Source organism: Micropterus dolomieu, linkage group LG08 (genome assembly GCF_021292245.1).
Source record: "Micropterus dolomieu isolate WLL.071019.BEF.003 ecotype Adirondacks linkage group LG08, ASM2129224v1, whole genome shotgun sequence".
NCBI lineage: Eukaryota > Metazoa > Chordata > Actinopteri > Centrarchiformes > Centrarchidae > Micropterus > Micropterus dolomieu.
Genome location: NC_060157.1, coordinates 9,935,510 through 9,957,377, shown reverse-complemented (window position 1 = coordinate 9,957,377; position 21,868 = coordinate 9,935,510). Strand labels below are relative to the sequence as shown.

Here is a 21,868-nt window from a genome sequence, read left to right as displayed (position 1 = left end):
TACCACCTAGTGTGATTCATAATTAATCTGTGCAGATCATTCTTTGTTTCAGCACTTACCCACAGGATGGTTTGGATGTGCACACATTATTCTGTGTTTAAACTAGTACATCAGAGCAGCAAACAAGGCACAGGAACTTCACACTGCATAATTACTTTTCAACATTTCATGTGAAACATGTTCTGGAGTATTTTCACTTTTCAACTTTATTATGTGTCAATATATGTCAAATTGAACAAGGGAGACAGTTTAAATGTTTTTGTGTTGTCCTTTTAAGACAATTTGGTGTCAAATGTCCAGTAGCCAAGACTAGTAACATTATTTTAGACTCAAAGTTTAAGCTTTGAGTAGCAGACATGGAGGCATCAGAACCTCAACAAGAATCTTGTGACAAAAAAGTACCTTTCTCCCTCATGTGTCCTATTCCAGACAATAATCCCACACAGCCCTGCCGACAGCAGCAACGTTACTCAAAATAGCGTGTGGGAAATTAATTAACGTTAATGTGATAACAGCCATGGCTAATGTTTTACAAGTTATAACGTTATAGCTTCCATCATGTAACTACGGACTCTACCGCTAGCTTAACTGTTATGTTTATTACAAGTAACATACTGAGGTGACGTCCAAATAAACGACTCGTAACTACCATTATGTAAAAGGGTTAATTGATTTGCTTCAAATTGTTTGTTTGAGATGTAACGTTAAATAAACGTTAACGTAATTAATAAATGATTCATAGTTAACTGTTAACAGTGGATTCATCAAAATCTAACATTAGTGTTGCAAAACACATTACCACATTTATATATTACAAAGTGTTTAAAACCATGTTAAGTATAATGTCAATAACAGATATGCGACTTATTTTAATATTTTCCGGTGTCTTACCTTGACTGTGAGCTAGTAACAACCATAAACTGGTAACAACACGGCCACAGGTTCCAACCTCCACCATACAGCGCCGGGGGTGAAGAAGCTACCTCTGCTAACGCAGAGTAGCATGTAGCATTAGCTCCTTAGCCTGAGTTAACTCGATCACGTCGAGCTAGGCGGGAGTGGTTTCAGCAACACGTCACCTCAGCTCCACCCATGACCCGCCTCTTTGCCCATTTTTGGTTATCCGGGAGTGATGCGCATTGACACGCTGCCAAGATGGCGCTGGCCAGCTCCGCCAATTTTGAGCTTCAAAACGGCTTTTCAGAAACCAACGGGTGCCGTCACGGATGCTACGTCCATTTTTATATAAACTCTATGTTCTTTCCCCAAAAATGGAGCGCGGCCTTGGCAATTTGTGCTTGATAACATGATTACGTATATGTACCATGTATACATGGTGATATAAAAGTATAAAGTTACTGCTATAAAAACAACCTGAACACAATGTGTGGACACTGTTATTGATTCAAATATCTTCAAATTAAGTTAAGAAACAACCACTCAATCCATACATAAAACGTCATTTAAGTCTCCAACCTGGGGCTGCTCTTTAATCTCTATGCTTAGTGCAGTTTCTCTGACTTATAATTCTACCATTGCTTATTTGGAAAAAAAAGGGAGAAAATCACAATGAGCATATTGCATAGCAATAAAGGAAGCGCAGTGCAAGAAAAGGGAGAAGGGATAATATGTATGATACTATCTCCTTTTGTTTGTCTCTACCAGACTATAGCCTGAACGATAAATCGTCATGCAGATATCACTGGCCGATACGAGCTACTTGCAGATAAATCGGTATCGGTATTTATAACATTCGAAAAAATGGCAATTAACAAAGAAACGGAGAGACGGATCCTACAATCATGTTATGAATGTTGTTGTAGCATAGTTGTCCACCAAAGGGCAATCTGCATCTCCCCTGCTGGCTATCCACCACAAAGCAATCGGCTGACATAATCAGCTGTACTATTCAAAGTACTATTTATAATATGTTTATTTATAATGTTATCTTGGTAAAGTCTCATAATTACACATAACAAATGTTAGGGATAAAATTATGTGTTTCTGAGAAGAAGAAGGAAAAAAGAATATGGTTAAATATTGTTTTTTAAAATCCTCAAATATCAAAATCCGTATCAGTCTGACTCTATACCAGATTGCAGGTGCCTGATTCACAGAGTAGAACAGGCCCTTCTGGCAAACTACACGACCTCTCAGCTGGAATACAGCTCCGTGATTATGACTCCACATGACAGTACATTGATCCACTCGGACCCCCCTGCTGATCACAACACCCCAGTGTGCTGCAGCTGGCATCAGCCCCAAGAGACAGTTAATAGCAAGCAAATCAGTGATAATGGAAAGCATCTGAATGCAAGTCTAGACCATTCATTATGTAGGCTTTTCACCCGTGTTTCAAACACATTGTGAAACAGATTTTATTTTAAAAGAGGCAAGAAAGAGAGGTAGAGAGAGAAAAAAACAACTTCCACTTGGTAAATAATTGAACTGAGTAAAGTACTCTGGGTAGAAACTCTGTATTTTATTTGGTGTGACTAGTTAAATACACAGCTTCTGCACATTACATCCTAGACAGGGGTGTCAAACTCAATTTCATCCCAGGCCACATCAGCATTATGGTTGCCTTCAAAGGACCAGTTGTAAATGCAAGACTATACAAATGTACTTGTTATCATGTCAAATAACTGCCTCTGCATTTAATTTGTTTTAATAATAACTTGATAATTAAAAACTACCTCTAGGGAAAATTATATTAATATATTATTACATATTTTTAATGTAACATAGACCTATATTGTGTTTTTGTTGTTTTTATTCCTCTTTCTTTAGTTTTATTAATTTAATTTCATTGTTTATTAATTATAATTTTTTTATTGTTTATATGGGAATTTGTGCTCTGGCAACATTGCAACCTTAATAACCTAAACATTCATGGCAACAGGCCTGAGAGAAAGAGAGAGAGAGAAATCTCATCTCATGGAAACAAGTTTCTGCCACTACATATCAAAGTTTCCTCCTCACTAGAGGAAGAGGTGGTCATGCCGGACCTTGATGCTTCTCACAAGAGGTGTTACAATAACTATCACAATAGAAAGTAAACTCAATTGCGCGTCTTTATTCCCCTGCAGCAAAGTCGCAGACATCAGCCAATGATCGGTACGTGATGTCACACGGAAGCGCCTCCGCCGGCTACACATACAGGTCCGTGTGTGTGGCGGTGGCGTCTCTGACTGATCCTTCAGAAATGTTTGGGAAAACATAGCGTGTGTGGACGGTACAGCGCTACTCGGACAATAAAAGAGCTTCGCTACTGAAAAGCTATTTGATCCAGAAAACAGCGACTACCACCACGCTACTAAGAAATGTAGTTAAAGGTTCAATGTGTAATATTTCTGAGGATTCATTGACAGAAATGCAATATAATATCTATAACTATGTTTTCAGTGGTGTGTAAAGACCTTACATAATGAACCATTATGTTTTTATTACCTTAGAATGAGCCATTTTTATCTACATAACCGCGGGCACCCCTTCCTATGGATGTCGCAGTATTTCCTCGTCATGTTTCTACAATAGCTACAGAGCGCATTTCGTCGTCACTGTGTTCTTCTCTGCTTGTATAATTCCGGCAGTGTAGACGCGGTCACTAGATTAAATGTGTCCATAGAAGAAGAAGAGGAAATAATAATAATAATAATAAACAGTCTCTGAGTAGTCCTCTGGTTTATTATAAGTAAGAAGAGAAGTGACTCTTGGACAAATGAAGAGCACACACGTGTTATTTAGCACAAGAGCCAACAGACTGTGGATCTTTATACCATGAAGCCAGAGGAGTCGGGACAGATGCTGACAGCTGACGGCAAAAAATCACAGACATAATCGGTGTAGATTTTCCCAGATGGAAGGCTTTGATGTGAGACAGATGTTTTCAAAGCGGAGCTGAAGTTGTCTGTTTTCTGCTGGACAGGTAATTAAGTTAGTCCGACTTTAGCAATGCAAATGAAAGCTGTTGTTTGATAGCTTTCGCTAGAAGCTGGCCATAATCACGAGTGTGTGTTTCTCCTGTCAGTGAGTCAGTCTTGTTGTTCGCCAGCGCTGTGGTCCCTCAGATCTGGCCACTAAATTTTTACTGTCCTGGCAGAAAAAATATGTTGCTGGATCGTAATTGAATGTAGTTATTCTACAGCGCTCTGTTATGGCTTTGCTACGTGGACAGAAATGTGCCCTTACCTTCCTGGGACAAATCGCTGATGAATATTATTGGCAATGAAACGGTAACAGCGGGGAAGCTCATATCAGCAGCTAAACTGAATACTGCCCTGGTGGAAAACATGTATTTATTTTACTGCTAATAGTGACACATAACAAGACCGTGCGTCTGTCAAGTGACCAATAATGAATACATACAAAAAACGTTTTTTTTGCTTCGCCACTGTGCACACAATTGTGTAATTTGTACTTTCACATGCTAAATGCCCATTAAAAACGTTGCACCATTTTACCACAAGCTTAAATTATGGCTGTAAGTTCTGCTTTGTGTTTCTGTTGTATTTTAAAAAATTTAAAGGGGCTATATGTAAGTTTTTGATTTTAATAAATCAAATTTTCATTTCCTTATTGTCAATGGGCTCAAAACTCACTTAGAAATGAAGTACACGCCTGTTTTCTCCGTTGCTTGCATCAGCCACTATTCTGCTTTTAATGTGAGGACTCCGGTTCGGATTCCGCCCTGTGCGCGCTCCCGAGCCTCTCTCAAGACTACAGTGACGACACGGCAGCTAACGACATGCAGTCCACTGCAACACCATAAACAGGGCTCTACGGTGCGACCATTTCACTCGCATATGCCCCTAAAAATCAATACGTGCAAACCAGAAAAATTATTTATGAGCACAATGTGCGAGTAACTACAACCTATCATATACCCCCCACACCACCGCACCGCACCGCTAATCATTGAAAACACCCTGCACCAAGTAGCAAAGCTTGTGTCAGTCATTTGAGAGTTGTTGAAACTCCAGCAAAAAAAGCCGCACGAGCAGCTTGTTACAAAAACAAAGACAGAGATGTCAGCAGCTGGAGCAGTGAGACAGAAGACAGCAGGGAGAAGATAAGGAGGTTGTTGGTTTAGCTAGCTGGCTATTTAGCTATATTTGTGTTGAAACATGTTCAACTTTTCATAAAATCGATGTGCAATCAATTTCACTATTCGTCAACTGGCCAATCACAGCCTGGGGCGGGACATAAAAATGGTTTGACGTGCTACAGTAAACTTTCAAATGTTGAACCCCTCCTGAATGAATGGTTCTGATCATTAATGAGATAGTATCATTAACAAATTAAGTAGGCCAATGTAACTGAAAACAACTCACAAACATGAAACTGCTGTTTTGTCCAATTAGAGTTAATATTATACTAGTGGTGGGCTGTACAGTAAACTATTACATAAAATGACATAAAATAGTCTACATATAGCAAAATTAAATAATTTATATATTAACATACCAACAGTAAACTATTAGATTAAAATATAACTTTTTATCTAATGTTAAATTACACTAATACGCTCATTAAAACTAGTTTCTCCTCCATATTGTAGAAAGAGCCTCTGCAGTGGAAAGATGCAGATTTCCACTGCCTGTGTGCTCCTTTTAGCCTCCTCCTGAGAGCAACACATTCCCCTGGTTCTGTTTTACTAAAGTTACTGTAATACTGTTCAGTAATCTTGTTTACATTAGGTGTGGGTTGTGTGGGTGCTGCTGGTAAACAGTAAAGTTGTGATGAGTGAAAGCAAATTTTCAAAACATCTGTTTCAATATTTTAAAAAGCTCTGACACATTTTTAAGACTGAGTGTACCTATCCAAGGGTCTTCACTTCCATAGTCCTCTAATGGTTTCACAGTTATAAATATATATAAATATAAATATCCATCCATCCATTGTCAACCTATTATCCTGTGTACAGGGTCGCGGCATCGGGTGAAAGGCGGAGCACACCCTGCACAGGTCGCCGGTCCATCGCAGGACCACACGTAGACAAACAACCAGTCACACTCACATCCACACCGAATGACAATCTTGGAGACACCAATTAACCTGTCTTTGGATGGTGGAAGGAGAGGTGCAAACTCCGAACAGAAAGGCCTGGGCAACCGCGGTTTGAACCCACGACCTTGCTGTGAGGCGACAGTGCTAACCACCGCGCCGCCCTAGTATAAATATGTGTATAATAAATAGTATTTTTCACTATGCTAATTTTTTTCATTTAGGAGCACATGTGCTCATTGGGAAAAAGGTTAGCGTAGAGCCCTGCATAAAACAACCGGCTCGCTTTCCACATTGCTTCACCAACTAACGAGACCCATGTTACTATCCTGTGTACCACCGATATTATGTCGAAGTGTCAAAGCCTTCAAGAAATGATGTAACGGTAAAAAGAAAATGTGGAGTGATTTGTTTACTATTTTATAGTGATGCAGCAAGGAGCAGCCAGCTAACTCTACATTAGAGGAAGAGCCATCCACTAACACTACAGTAAATTTACTTACTGCAGTCTAACTGTTATAGTTAGACACAATTGCGTTATAATATTAAGTCCAGCTCACTACCCGTTTCGTTATCATCCAATACATTTAGCTGTGCTGACATTGCTGAGCCTCCGGTGAAAGATACAGAGATAGTAAAGTTAGTTACTGAAAGCAGCAGAGCTAACGTTAACGCTGTAGCACGTCGGCTAAATGCAGTAAATGTACCATGATCATGTAACGAGCATGGATTAGTTCAACCTGCAGCTGATAAACTCTCACCACTAGATGCCACTAAAAGCGACACTACTGCCCAACAACGCTCGTATGGTGGGCATGTTGAAGCAGGCTCGGTGGCAGTAGGTCGCTGAGACGATGACTGCACCGGCTCTGTCTTCTTGCAGTCGAAGACAGAGCAACATTCTGCTCTTAAGTTTATTCCATGCACAGTCAAGGGCTTCACCAGGTTTGTCGTGTTTTGCCGGTCTTTTATCTTACTTACTGCATACTGCGTCAAGCCTGGTGCAATGTAGCCATACTTTTGATCTTCTCCAGGTCTTTTACATCGACGAGCCACGTCTCTGTGCGTAACTGGCGTGAACTAGTGTTTACATCACCGTAGCAAATTACAATCACTTCTAGATTTGTGCACATCAAGCTTGCTGCATGCTTATTGGTTCATTGACGTTAACAAGAACCTTTAGCTATCGAAATTTGGTACTGAAAGACAAGACATTTTTTGATATTCGATGGTATTGAGGCAATTTGGTCGGTGCCTAAAAAGTATTGAACTCGATACCCAGCCCTAATCTTAAATGTAAACATTTTCTGGTTTCATTACTCTTTTATGACAAAAGTGAATACTGAACTGTTTTGTTCCGTTTGAGGATGTCTTCTTGTGAAAGCACATGCTGGAGAGTGTGTGTCCATGGCGACTGGTCCACATCCATCAACCTATGGATGCTTATTTTGATTTCCCCAGCAATTGCCCAGAAATTCACACGCTTCTCATTCAGGGGAATTCAATCTCACGTTTCCTGACAGCTATTTCAGAGGTGTGTTAAGCATGTCACAGACTCTTTTGAATGTCTTCCAGAACTTAGTAAGTAAAAGCTCTTAATTCAACTCTAAATAAAGCATTGCTGCAAAATACTTTTATTTTGTAGGCACAATCACTGATGAAAGTGATTATGTGACTAACTGTACCGCTATCAAAGTATATATTTATAACAATATTTCTGGCGACCTGTGCAGGGTGGGTGAAACCAATGTGAGACACACATTTTGAACAAAACGGAGTACATTGCCTGTGTGAACTAGTTTTATACAAACAATTAAGAATATAATCTGCAGATTAATCAATGACATTTCGTGAAATAATGAAATTGTAAGTTGCAGCCATACTTGCATAACACGGTCCTGTGCAATGTACTGTACAGTACATATGGTATCAAAATCATATATGAACATATCTATATTTAGAGCTGATAACACACTCTATGTATGAAGTGTGCAAAGGATACAGATACACAGATATAATACAAGTGAGAAACGCACAACAATCTTCATTGGTTAACACATCTAAATGTAGATATGTGTTGTGAACAGTGTGGATTTGTGTATTTTATATCAAATAAATTTGGACTACCCCAAATTCTTTCTCTCTCCCTGGAAGAAAGAAAAGGAGGGGGTAAGATATCAACCCTCAACAGACAGCTGAAGCGACCCAAAGGAAGAGGTGAAAGGTTGCTTTTCCTAAGTGCTGTTTCTGAGCAGTTCGATCATAAAACTTGCCACCTCTGATGCCAGATAACGCTTGGTGGCTGACTGTTAAAATGACAAAGAAACACTAAACAGAGATTAGCTTCTCCTGAACAGCCTATCGGAACTCTTCTTAAGAGAGAGCAGGAAACCCTAAACTGCCCACCCACTCACATAACCATGGCAACTGACCTCCCTCTTTGTTTAATTGCCTCACATCAAAGGATATTCTCCTTTCACAGCCAGATGTAAATTTGTGAGGAACTCCAGGACACCAGAAGACACTGCCCTGAACTCTTTGTGTAAACAAAGAGTACTGTCTCCACAAAACTCAAAGCATTACCTTGTTTAATTAAATAATCTTTAAGTTACTTAATTAGGTCTCTCTGCTCCATTTGAGTAGTTATGTTACCATGTTGGTGTTATTTTTTGTTGAAAAGAATCTAAACAAGTTAATTTTGCAGTGTTTAATTATCAGCAAGGATCCCTGACTTTTATTCATTTTATGTTATCAATGCTTTGTTCCCAACACTTTCTGACATTTCCTTTAGAAAGGATATGATAAAGAAATGTCATCCTATACTCGATTAATTTTCCAGCTTGAATTTAAGGTTAAAGAACTAAATTCCCCGGCTCCTGAGCAAAGATTGTTTTAGGGTTAATCAAAGCTATCCCCATGTAATCCGAGCTCCCCCAAGTGGACAAAATAAGTATTACATTTTCCTGTTCTCTGCAACTGTACTTCGGCACGCGCCCAATGTGCTCCCTCTCCAGGCAATGCCCTAAAGTTCGACCGCACAGCGAAGGCGCTTTGTTCGTTTTCAAGCCACACACGCAAAGTGCCGCGACCTCGATTTTTCCCTCTTTTCCAGCAACTTTACTTGCGTTTTATTTTCTTTGGTTTCGTTTTGTTAGTAGTTATCAGCCCGTTAAGTTACACTAGTTTAATTGAAAAACGAACAAAGTTCTTTTTAAGCTTTGTTCGTCGAGCTAATCCCACCGACGGCGGACCCAGCCACGTGGCCCGCCAGCAGTAACCCAAGCACATCCAAACAGAACAGCCTCATTGGGAGGACCGAGGACGGTCAACACTTGAGGGTTGTTCATCATTCAAGACACAGAGAACCCCCGGAAAATTCCCTAGCAGAAAGCCAGGAATCGGGCAGCTAGCGTGGGGACCCGTGCAACCGGCCAAGGCAGGCCGCCGACCCACAGTAAGGCAAAACAAGGCATTCTGTGATCAGTGATGTCCCATAGTTGTTAATAGATTATCTTTAACTCTTAATACTCATAGCTTGCGTTCATTAGCTTCCTGTATGAGTCAAATGCTCCCCACAATAGAACCCCACATTCTCATTGTTTAGCCATTGTTTATTTCTTTGATGTATATGTAACTGCATTTATAGTCACTTTAGTTCACTGTAATCAAAGGAATTGTGTGTGTGTTGCCTAACTCCAAGTCCCTGTCATGAGAATTTACCCCTTCAATATGAGACTGACTGATTGATTTAAGATAATTGAGCGATTATTAACTAACTGATCACTAGTGAATAATTGTATAATTATTAACCATACCTAGGGAATCCCGAGACCCTGGGCGAACGGAATCTCCGGTGGTGCCCCGTGAGAGATTTATGAATTAATATTAATATTTAATAATTTGGTATTAATTCTCATGTTTATTAAAACACAAGTAGTCATGCTATATGTCTCTATCTGTCTGATAGCATGTCTACTGTAGTACATCACACTACACCAAAGTGTGTGAATTCTAAATGGTGTAAATGATATTTCTGTAAAAACAAAACAGGGTAAGCTGTTCAAGCATCCAGAGGAGATCAGGTTCATTGCATGGTATTTCCAGGAAGCCGGGACCGGTTGGGATAACTTGAACTTGCCGGGTCTTATTGCTGTAATTAGGTTCTGTGCCCTTCATAATTCCCCTCACTTTTCTTTCAGCAGGAAGGCCTGCTCTAGCTCCTGCTCTCTCTCCTCCCTCTGTGCTTACACAAGGAGAAAACCAGACCATCCAAGGGCAGTCAGGAGAAGAATTTCCTACACTTTCCAACAGCATGAGTCCTTAAGGTTTCCAAGTTCATGTAAACAAGGATGTTGTACAAACACAACAAAGCAGATTTTTCTTTTTCAATGGAGTTTTCTTACATTGTAAGCCTTAGTACTGATTCATAGCTGACTCAAGCCTAATTTTTACAGACAATAGCCATGAACAAGACTATGTAACTGAGTATACACCTGAAAGGGTTTTATAGAGTTGCTGGCCAATATCTTTATTTTTCAAATGCTGAACAGTGGAGCATGCGCAATGTGTCTTTTCACACAGAAAGTAATGATCCATTTGCTCATGCAGCCACAATATTTTAGAGCTGAAACAATTAGTTCAGTCATTTCTCAAGCAAAAATGACAAAAATCTACTGGTCTCAGCTTCTCAAATGTGAGGATTTGCTGCTTTTGTCCGTCTTATGTAAAAGTAAAGAGTGTTTTGAAGGTTCTGGCCTGTCAAAACAAAGCAATATGAAGAAGTCATATTGGGCTCTAGTATATTTTGCTGGTCATTTTTCACTATTTCACAGTAGCGACACTGTCCGCTTGGAGTTAAGTGAAAAGTAGCAGCACCTTCAAGACCTAAAACCTCATCCAAAACTTTGTGAACTGCAAAATTTGCAAAGCTGACCCTTCCTGGCAGTAATGATGAAGCATCTGTAGAGGAGGCACATTCGCTCTCTGGATGATGACAACTTATCTAGGTAAGCTAGCTTAATGTTAAAGCCATGTTTCTTCAGGTAATGAGCTATAATGTTTTCAATACATTTTCTCTTGATCAGTGTAGCAAATAATTATTATACACAATGATAATGTTCACATTCAGAATGTGCCCTGACTTTACATTGATAAATGCGGCATTGTTCACAACAGAGCCCACATTTATAGCTGGAGAATGTGTTGCTGCAGAGTGCACAAGTTTAGAGAACAACAATTTCATACTTTCTAAATTGCAAACAATTCTCCTGTCTATGCATGTGTGCCTAGTTTGGGTTGCTTTAAGTTGAAAATGACAAGCCCCATCACCATTTATTGTAAAACTGCGTATTAAAATGTGATCTGTAAGCAGATACATACCATCACGATCCGATCTTGCCTTTGTGTTTACACCCTTACACCTGTTATTTTTAATGTGTTCTTGTTATCCTCTAACTCTTAACGATTAATCAATTAGTTGTCAACAATTAAATTAATCACCAACTATTTGGATAATCGATTCATCGGTTTGAGTCAGTTTTTAAGAAAAATTATTTGATTCCAGCTTCTTAAATGTGAAGTTCTAGTTTCTTTACTCCTCCATGACAGTAAACTGAAAATCTTTGGGTTATGAAAAACACAAGACATCTTAGGACGTCATCTTAGGCTACGGGCAACATGATCAACATTTTCCACTATTTTCTGACATTTTATAGACCAAACAACTAATTGAGAAAATAATTGACAGATAATCGTTAGTTGCAGCCCTGTTATCGACACTGAGATCGGATCTAATGATGACTTTTCTTACTTGTCCTTTACCTCTGGCTCATTTAAATCTAATAAAATCATGCCTTTTCATGTGTTTCATGCTATAGGTGATCTAAAGCACAACAGTGCTGGTTGTGATGGGCTTGAGGCTAGGTTTATTAAACTTGCTGCTCATGTAATTGATATTTCCACTTGCCGACCTATTTAATCTGTCTTTGACTACTTGCACTGTTCCCGCTACATGGAAATGCGCGAAAGTTACCCCTTTCTTCAAAGCAGGTGATGCCTCTAATATGAATAACTATCGGCCTATTTTATCTGCACCACTGCCAAAATATTAAATAATTATAATAAACTATAACAATTCATTATTCGGACATCTTATCCCAATATCAATCTGGCTTTAGGCCAAATTTTCCTACCACCACAGCTTTATTGAAGTTCACCAATAATGTTAAATGCCTTCGATAAGGGACAGCTAACTGGTGCTATTTTTATCGACCTTTCCAAAGCTTTTGATCGTTATATTCTACTTGATAAGATTTATGCAATTGTTTTGAATCAAAGTGCACTGTTATGGTTTAATTCGTATCTTCACAATAGACGGCAGTGTGTTGCTCTTCAAGGTTCACTGTCTGATTATTTATTGGTTGATAAGGGGGTACCTCAAGGTTCCACTCTAGGACCCTTTCTGTTCCCAATGTTCATTAATGATTTATCACGCATTTGTTTCATCTCTATGGTTCATCTTTAAGGTTCATGCTGATGACTGTCATTTACACTGCTGACTCTGACATTCACTGTATCCAGAACAGATTATAAGCCGACTTTATTATGATGCAAAAATGGCTTCACAATAACAAATTATTGTTGAATATGAAAAAGTCCTGTTGTATGTTGTTTGGGACGAGGCACAGACGACCTTGCGCTCTTAATTTGAATCTTTATTTTGAAGATGGGTCTTCCATGGTGAAATTGGATACATTTAATACCTTGGACTGTGGATTGATCCTAAGCTTACCTTTAAACCAAACATTGATTACATCACAAAAAGAACATATCGCTGTCTCAGTTCACTCTATAGATCTGTTGATTGTTTCACATTTGAAGTCAGGAAAAGGTTAATGTGTTATTGCCTATTATTGACTATGCTGATATCATCTACATGAACACTGTTCTTAAGCCACTTAATGTGGTGTTTAACTCTCTGTGTAGATTTGTTCTGAGGTCTCCTTTTTTTACTCATCATTGTGTAAAGTATGACTCACTAAATTGGTATCAGCTTAATTCAAGAAGAGGCTTCCATTGGTTTCAGTTTATTTTCAAATGTATCTATTTCGATTGTCCTCTATATCTGAAAGAACTCTTGGTTCCTTGTAGTTCTGCATATCCACTTAGAGATATGCAATATCTTGTCTTTACTGTACCAAGAATCTTCTCAGCTGCTGGACTTAAAGCTTTTCATTACAAGGCTACTTGTGATTGGAACAATCTCCCTCCTTCCTTGAGATCCATCTTATCTTTTCGCAGATTTAGGTTATCTACATTTCACTGTCTTAACAACGTCTGGACTCAACAGTATTGTTGTAATTTGTTTTCATGTAATCTACTAATTGATTTGACATCTACCTTTCTTTTGTGGTACTTTTTTGCACTAAATCTCAAATGTTTTACAGGTCCTGATTGTGTAATGAAGTGTTTTGACTTGTGTTAGTTGTGATGTACTTGTTTGAACCATGATGTGTCTTTTGTTTTTGTATTTTGCTTCTACAAGTTCATTGAAAATGTTATCGAACGAAGGTTGAGGTCAAAGGCAACTGGACTTTGTAGTAGAAAAACAAGAAGACGTTTCGTCCCTCATCCAAGAGACTTCTTCAGTTCTGACTGACTGGTAGGGAAACTCAGCTATTTAGCCTCTGTGGGATCGTTAGCTAGGATTGTCGATACCGCTGGTTCATTAGTGCTCCTGGCTGTGGTAACGGCAGTCATCGTGGTCGTTAGAGCCACCTGTGGCCAAGTCTGAACGACCATCGTTGGTATCTTCACCTGAGGCCAAGTGGAAATGCTTCTTCAGTTTCCTGGGAAGTAATGAAAGGACAGCATTGTAAGTGGGGGATAAGTGGTGGTGTAGACCCCTCCTCTGTTCAGCAACAGCTTCTCAACCAGTGTAAATGGCTTCCTTGACACCTCATTCAAACCATCCATCTTCTCTGTCTAAAATGTGCACCTGGTGATCCTCAAACGAGTGTCCTCTGTCCTTCAGATGTAAGTAAACTGCTGAGTTTTGACCTGAGGAGTAAGCCCTTCTGTGTTGAGCCATGCGTTTGTGTAGTGGTTGTTTAGTCTCCCCAATATACAGGTCTGTGCATTCCTCACTGCATTGGATCGCATACATTAGATTGCTTTTCTTGTGTTTGGGTGTGCGGTCTTTGGGGTATACCAGTATCTATCTTAAAAAACACAGGGATGTGGTGTTTGTTGAAAATCCTCCGGAGTTTCTCTGATACTCCAGACACGTATGGAATCATGATGTTGTTGCGTTTGATCTTCTTTTCCTCATCCCCTGTAGTGTTAATCTTCTTCCTGGATTTTGTGGCTGTTTTCAAAAAGGTCCATTTAGGGTATCCACAGGCTGTAAGTGCCCCCTTCAGGTGGTTCTGTTCCTTCTCTCTGGCTTCTGCACTTGTTGGTATGTGGTCTGCTCTGTGATGCAGGGTTCTGATGACCCCTAGCTTGTGTTCCAGTGGGTGGTGGGAATCAAAAATTAAGTATTGGTCCGGTGTGTGGGTTTCCTGTAAACCCCAATTTGCAGGCTCCTGTCATCTTCAATGTGTACAGCACAGTCTAGACGCCAAACTGTTGTAGTGGACATCTTCTCGTGTGAACTTGATGTTACTGCCCACGGAGTTGATATTTTCTGTGAAGGCTTGCACTTCCTGGGTTTTTATTTTGACCCAAGTGTCATCCACATACCTGTACCAGTTGAGTTGAGGGCTTTTTCCTCCACTTCTTCCATGTAGATGTTAGCCACAATGGGTGACACAGGTGAGCCCATGGCACGGCCATGCTTTTGTCTGTACAATACTCCGTTGTACTGGAAATAGGTAGTGTTTACACAGAGGTCAAATAATTTACAGATCTGGTCAGGGCTGAGGCTAGTTCTGTTGTCCAGGGTGTTGTCTTGTAGTAGCGTTTTCCTTACGGATTTTACTGCCTCCATAGTGGGGATGCAGGTGAACAAAGAGGTCACATCATAGGACGCCATGGTTTCATCTGGTTCCAGTTTCAGTCCGTGAACTTTGTTTACAAAGTCAATGGAGTTTTGGATGTGGGGTGTGTTACCAACCAAAGGGGCTAAGATAGTAGATATGTATTTGGCAATGTTGTAGGTGACAGAGTTGATGCTGCTGATAATAGGCCTAAGTGGCTCCTTCTTTGTGTATTTTGGGGAGTCCGTATATGCAAGGAATGGCTTCTTCAAGATACAAACGGTACTACTGTTCCTGGTTGATGGAGTTATCTTTCTGAAGTTGTTGTAGACATTCTATGGCCTTTTTCTTGTACCCGCTGGTTGGGTCCTGCTTCAGTGTCTCATATGTGTTAGTGTTCATTAGAAGCGTGTTGACTTTGTCCTGGTAGTCCACTGTGTTAAGGACTACCGTGCATCTTCCTTTGTCCGCCGGTAGGATGGTGATGTTTTGATCCTTGCTCAGTGATGTCACAGCTCTCCTTTCTTGGATGGTGAGGTTGGAAGGGGGTGCCTTCACATTAGAAAGGGCTGCTGATACCTTTAGCTTGAGCTGTTCTGCTTCTGTTAAATTTGCTTTTCCTAATTGCTGATTCTGTAGCTGTGAGGTCCACTATGGGTAGCTGCTGTGGTGTGATGGCAAAGTTTAGTCCTTTGGCCAAAAAGTCTTGTTCTGGTTGGGTGAGTTCCCTATCTGACAGATTTTTCACCCGTCTGTTTCCCGTGTTGTGGGATTGTCGTCCTTACTCCTCCAAGACAATTCTCCTGTTTTGGTTGCGTTGCTGGCTCTTGTCTGTAGGTTTTGGAATTTTCAGATCTGTCTTTCTTTGCTCTTGTTGTGTTGGGATCGCTGTGCTTTCTTGGTGAAATCCATGACCTTTTCCAGTACTGTACTGTGCAGATGTGTTTCCAGTTTTTGGTGTAAGTAGTCCGATTCCTTATTCAGAGCTTCAATGGTGAACTGGATCTATCTCACTCTCTCATTTAGTAGCTGGTGTTGTGCTTTCTCAGATATTATACCGGCTCTGTGTCCTTTCAAATTGGAGTGTAAGTGTAGGCTGGTGGGTATGATTTTGTGTTGTCGGCATCTCAGGTGAAATCTTAGCTGGTTTCTGTAGTTTTTCCTGGCTATCCTTTCATACTCCTGTACCAGTCTGAGGGTGTTCATCCCAAAATGATTAGCAAGATATCCTATGATGTCCTATGACCTGTTTTGTCTATGACAGGATTTCCTGTTGCTACAGCAGAAAAGTTCATTAAAACAAGTATTTTTGAATGCAGTATTCATTTTATTGTCCTTATTGTTAATGCCTAAAACAACCTAAAGCTACATTTAAAAGCTGGGAGCTATATGGGAGGCAGTGAGTAATTTTGCTATTCATAATCTGAATAGTCAATTATTCGTTTGTGGCCCTAATCAAGTCAATCACAGACCACACTATACATCTGAGGATGTGACCTGTAGGAAGTGCTGTTTTCAGCGTTGTTGTAGTTCCTTCTGGTCGCCAACAGAGGCTGACAAAGATCACATATTACTATTAATAATACTCATGAAGCAAAACAAATATAAACTAAATTTGTGAGGATTTTCCAATGTAGAAATTAAAAGCACACATGCTTAAAAAAGCCACAGAAGAGGTCACAATGCAGCAAAACGATCATGAAGGCAGAACTAGTCGTCATGTTTCTTACTCAGCAGCCACAACACCTGTCTCTGTCATTGAGCTGTCCGGTCTGTCTTAACATCATGGATGAAATTCTATGGCCTCTCAGGCATCTCTGTCTGGGACTCCCCATGGGAACAAGCTGTTCCCAACACCAACTTTCATAACCCTCAACCTCTGACTCAGCTTTCTGTCACACGTACATTTTGTTACCTTTCTTTTGATATATTAAACACTCTTTTGTATTTGTATTTGTATTTATATTCCATTCCCATTTCATAAACACAAATCTTGACACAAGTTTATAGCAAGGAAACAATCATAGGTACAATTTGCAGTACATTGTAATATGTTCAAAAAAAGTCTGATACCAATACCAAGATGACTTCCTGACTTATATCAGAATTTGATCATTTCAAACTTTGGGTTTATACGGTTATTGTACAAAGAGAAGTTTATATTCAGCAAAGTAAAAAGTGTCATTTCGATGCGCATACAAAATCCATACACATCCATTCATACCTAAGAAATATATGGATTTATATGAAGAGTTTTGAAAAATATCTAGCTTTTGTCAAATTGTTCCCCCTTGCATTAGAAAGCCCAACTTAGATTTCAAAGACTTTCAGCCTCACTTTGACTGCTGCATAAATATTTGCAGTTGATTTGCATACCAAGTCCGCCAGCAAAAGTTTCAGATATAACACATCCCCTGCTAAATTTATACATCTTATTTACACTGCATAGAAGACTAGTTTCAACGCCTGTCTCACATCTATATTAGGCACAAAAAGTCTGGCACGTTGTCTGCAGCCGTCTGAGCACTCTGTCAAACTGATACGGAGACAGCAAAAAAGATCTGAGAAAGCTAAACTGACATTGACATTGACAAGTGACAGAAACAGTAGCGATAGCCATGGAAAGACATAAGTCAAAAATCAATAACAACAAATTATGTCCGCTTTGCGCAACAATGTCTCACAACACAGTCAGCGTGACTATTATTATGCTGGGTCATCCTCATGTGATGGGAAGAGGAAGTGGGATACCTTCAATCGAAACAACTGTTCAGACAACTTCACATATTCCAAAGGAAATTACATGATATGAAATAATCTGTGATTCTTCAGAAGTAGCACTGCTACTTCACTTAAATACTGAGACTGACTGCCACTCCTGCCCAGCCAGCAACAACACAACACAGCTCAGATTCAGCCCATGTATGTGTAATAGTGTAATGTCATTTCACTAATGAAGAAATTAGTTTAAAACATGCAGAAGTGGGTTAAAGGTGAGGACTGTGCATGATGACAGTTTTTCTCCCCAAAATGGTGGTTTTAGCTGAATTTGGAGAAAAGGAGATAACCTACAAAATGTGAAAGAAAATGTCAAGAGCTGGAGGGGGAAGAAAATAACAGGAGTCTACTAAACGTCTGCAATAAGAGCTCTGTCTGAACACAGTGGTGTACTGTCCTCTGTATGTCTCACCCTGACAATGAAGCCATGTATTACTACCGCTTAACAGAGACTTCTAGACACAAAATACAAAACACGGATAATCAGACAACATTCTGTTAATAGATGTATTATCGTCATCATCGTCGTCACCAGCATCACAGAGGCAAAGTGGTGAGTTTCACAACTTCTCAGTTGTATCACAGATGAAAAGTGTTTTATAATGTATTAAAAATCACCCAGGTGGTTATATTTTGTTAGTCAATAGAGAGACCAAAAAATTCTGTTTTTATCTATGGTTAGCATGTATTTTGTAACTGAAGTCAAAACACATCCATTAAGTTTTGAGATTGTTTAATACAGGTCGCTGTGTTTCTTTTCCTTAAAGGAATACTTTGACAGTTTGGGAAATATTTTACTTCACTTTCTTGCCAAGAGTTAGCTGAGATGATCGATACTACTCCTATGTTTGTCCATTGAATATGAAGCTACAGCGAACAGATGGTTAGTTTATCTTAGCATTAAGACTGGAACATTGAAACATCTAGCCTGGCTCTGTCCAAAGGTAAAAAAAACCCAACCTTGCTAAATTCGTACAAAAACTCAAATGTGAAAATGACAAGTTGTGGTTTCTATGGGAGTCTTGTCATCACTGTGAGGTGCTGGAAGGTGGATTTTGTTACCTGTGAACAGAGCCAGACCAGGTGTTGTGCTAAGCTAAGCTAATTGATCCTTCGCAAAGCCACACCCCCCTTAGTTACATGCTGAGACTTGTAGGACTCAGCATGGCGCTGTCACTGTCCATAACTGCACTCCCTGGAGAAATATTGTCTAATTTTGGGAAATACGAAAATGCAATCTCAGGGAAGGAGACAGAAAGGTTTGCATTATGCATTTGAAGGTTGTATTCAGGCTATCAAACTGAAAAAGCAAAAGCAGTTGGGTTATGTAACAATCCACAGCCTACATTTTTTTGGATTTGTTTAAAGTTTTGGAAAGGGAATAAATCGTATTTCTGCTTTCAATCTGTCTGGGTAGCGATTGTAATTATTACAAGTGCCCCAGGAACAGTGTTTGACCATATCTTGGAAAAATACATGACGCCTTTTGCATACGAGTCAATGGAGCGCAGCCATGAAAGTGTCGGACCTCAGTTAGAGCGTGTCCTATACTGCGCTGTGATTGGCCAGCTTGCGTATTTAGGCTGTGGCTTAGCGAAGAATTAATTGTCTCTTGGTTCCAATGTCATATTTAACAAGCAGACATGAGAGTGGTATTGATCTTCTCATGTAACTCTCAGCAACAAAGCAAATAAGCATACTTCAATGAATTCCTCAGCTCCCTGAACGGATAATTAGTAATTTGACTGCACTAATAACATCTGAATATGACATTATAAACAAACAGACTCCTCAGACAGCACGCTTAATGTAGTGTGCAGCACTTCCAAAGAAAAGGTGAAAGGTCAAATCAGACCATATAGACCTGACTCAACTCAATATTGATTATTTGGAGAGGCCTCAATGTGCCAAAGCTGATAAGCCACAAGTGCAGAGTGTTTCTGTTTATGTCCTGAGATGCCATAGGAACTTTTAATTTTTGCAACATTTGTTCTCTGAACAAGGTTTGCTTTGTCAGGATTTAGAACATTTTCGCCAACAATTACATGCAGACTTTATTTGCCAGATTTTTGTCTGTTTACACTACTAGAGCTCTAGACAGCTTTTAAGTAATTAATATTACATAAACATATATATACACATATATATATATGTGTGTGTGTATATATATGACAAACCGGTCATTGTTATCGTGTAAAAATAAATATCTGGAGTTTTTTATTTTAGGAAAATCCATAATTATCAGCTTTAGCAGAGCATCAGCCATCAACCCAAGTAAAGCTGAGCAGCATCTCGTCAAAGTGACCTATCTGCTCTTCTACGAGCTAATATTTGAAGTTGATGTTGACAAGACAACACCCAAGTGTTGCATAACTTCATGCCAGCAGGATAACCATAAGGAATGAGAGGCAAGTTGAATCCCAGTCCAGAGCTCGGCGCCGGGAACCATCTCCAGCCACATCACTGGTGAAGCTTCATAAATGAACAACACTCACAAAGTCTGCAGTCCAATTATCACCTAAACACAAAAACCGCTGCAGCGTGGGAAATAACTGTCCCCAGCTAAAGAACTGACCTGTTTTTCAAGGGTTGACTCTTCAATTCGTAATACGTTTTAGGTTCCTCTTGAAACTCCTCTCCAACCTCGAAGTCGGGAACTATTCCCGATTCGGACTGCATACTTGCAGATGTCAACTTTAGAAAACCCTAAACCCTTAAAAAACAGACCGACGATATTTATGCCGCCGTACTTCGCACAGTAACAACCGCTGTCAATGCAAGCCGCCTCTGTCCAGGATCCAACGCGCTGTAGTCCTCCACAGCAGCGAACACAGCGCCGCTGACAGGCTGCACGCGACCAAGGAACTGCAGCTACCAACATGCACCTCGGCTGTCAATGTCAGCATGGTTTTCATTGGCTACAACATCCGAAGGGATTTCACACAGCCTTATTTGCTCACACAGTGAAAGTCAAATGTCATAAAGGTTAATTTCCTTCAATAATAATTATTAATCAGTGTAAACAGCTGTTTATCGTTATACTATTTCTTTAAGTGTAAACGCTGAGTTACAAAAAGGCTAATAATCTGCGACCTGCATTCTAATGCTTTACCTTTAGAGACAATAACCACACATGATTGTAGCACAATACTGACTCTGATAGAATCTGTTTCAGTTTGGGAAAGCACAGTTGTAGTTGAATGAAAGGGCCAAAATGAATAAATGGTCAATTATTTTCTATTATGCTCAGGGGAGAAACTGTTTACAGCGACCTTGAAAAAAAAAAACTACATGCTGAAGTATGAATCAGCCACTGTCAGATTCAATCATTAAATGATTTCTATTAAAATATGTTGCATCTCTGTTAAGGATTTTGCTTCATCATCTAGATGATCGTGTCACCACTGCATCTACTCTTTGATCAAAAAAGCAACAAGAAATGTCCACTTATGCACCAAAATCAGTCACAAAATCACACCTGTGCAGCACTCATTACATTGTTAATCATTCATAGCCTAAATCTGTATTTCTCTTATGGTCTCAGCAGTTCAATCTTTAATTTGTGAAATCATACAGGTATTGCACCCAAATTCTAACAAACCTGGAGACTGTGTCGACCCTCATGTCTCCGTTTCCCTCCGTTTCCTGTGCAGAGAGACTGAGCTGACTTTGCTGCTTGTCTCCTCCTCTCCTCCTTAGCCCCACACTCACCAAATTTGGTCACCTCAGTGACTATCCACCACTTGGGGGCACTACATAACTAGGGAAACCAGTGTTGTTAGACCACCGCTGGCAATTTCTATTGCAAAATGGAAATTCAAGTTCAATATTTGCATTAGCCTCATCCTGCTGAACTGGATTAACTCTGCATTTTACCAATGCAAATACCATGCAAATGTGTTTATCCTGGAAAGCACAGACTTAAAAACTAAAACTAAAAACCTTAAATGACATGAGTGAAGACAGACACAACAAGAAAACAGAATCAGGATGTTCCTAGAAGTTGTACAAGACATTTTATTTGACACAAAAGAGAATTACGTAAACCCAGTTAGTCAGAATAGGAGACATGATGTGGGACGTGCAGGGTTTTACATTAGGTCAAA

The 21,868-nt window shown here is 39.7% G+C and overlaps 1 protein-coding gene across 2 annotated transcripts in view; it reads right to left on the bottom strand.

The window, feature by feature from the left end:
- LOC123975295 (microphthalmia-associated transcription factor-like) overlaps window positions 1–20,537 on the bottom strand; it is a 47,743-nt gene extending 27,206 nt beyond the window's left edge. For both annotated transcript variants that reach the window (XM_046056629.1, XM_046056630.1), the window contains exon 1: window positions 20,338–20,537. In XM_046056629.1, coding sequence (XP_045912585.1) covers window positions 20,338–20,441 — 104 coding nt within the window. In that variant the 5' untranslated portion in view covers window positions 20,442–20,537. The remainder of the gene's footprint in view (window positions 1–20,337) is intronic.
- Between the last annotated feature and the right edge of the window lie 1,331 nt (window positions 20,538–21,868).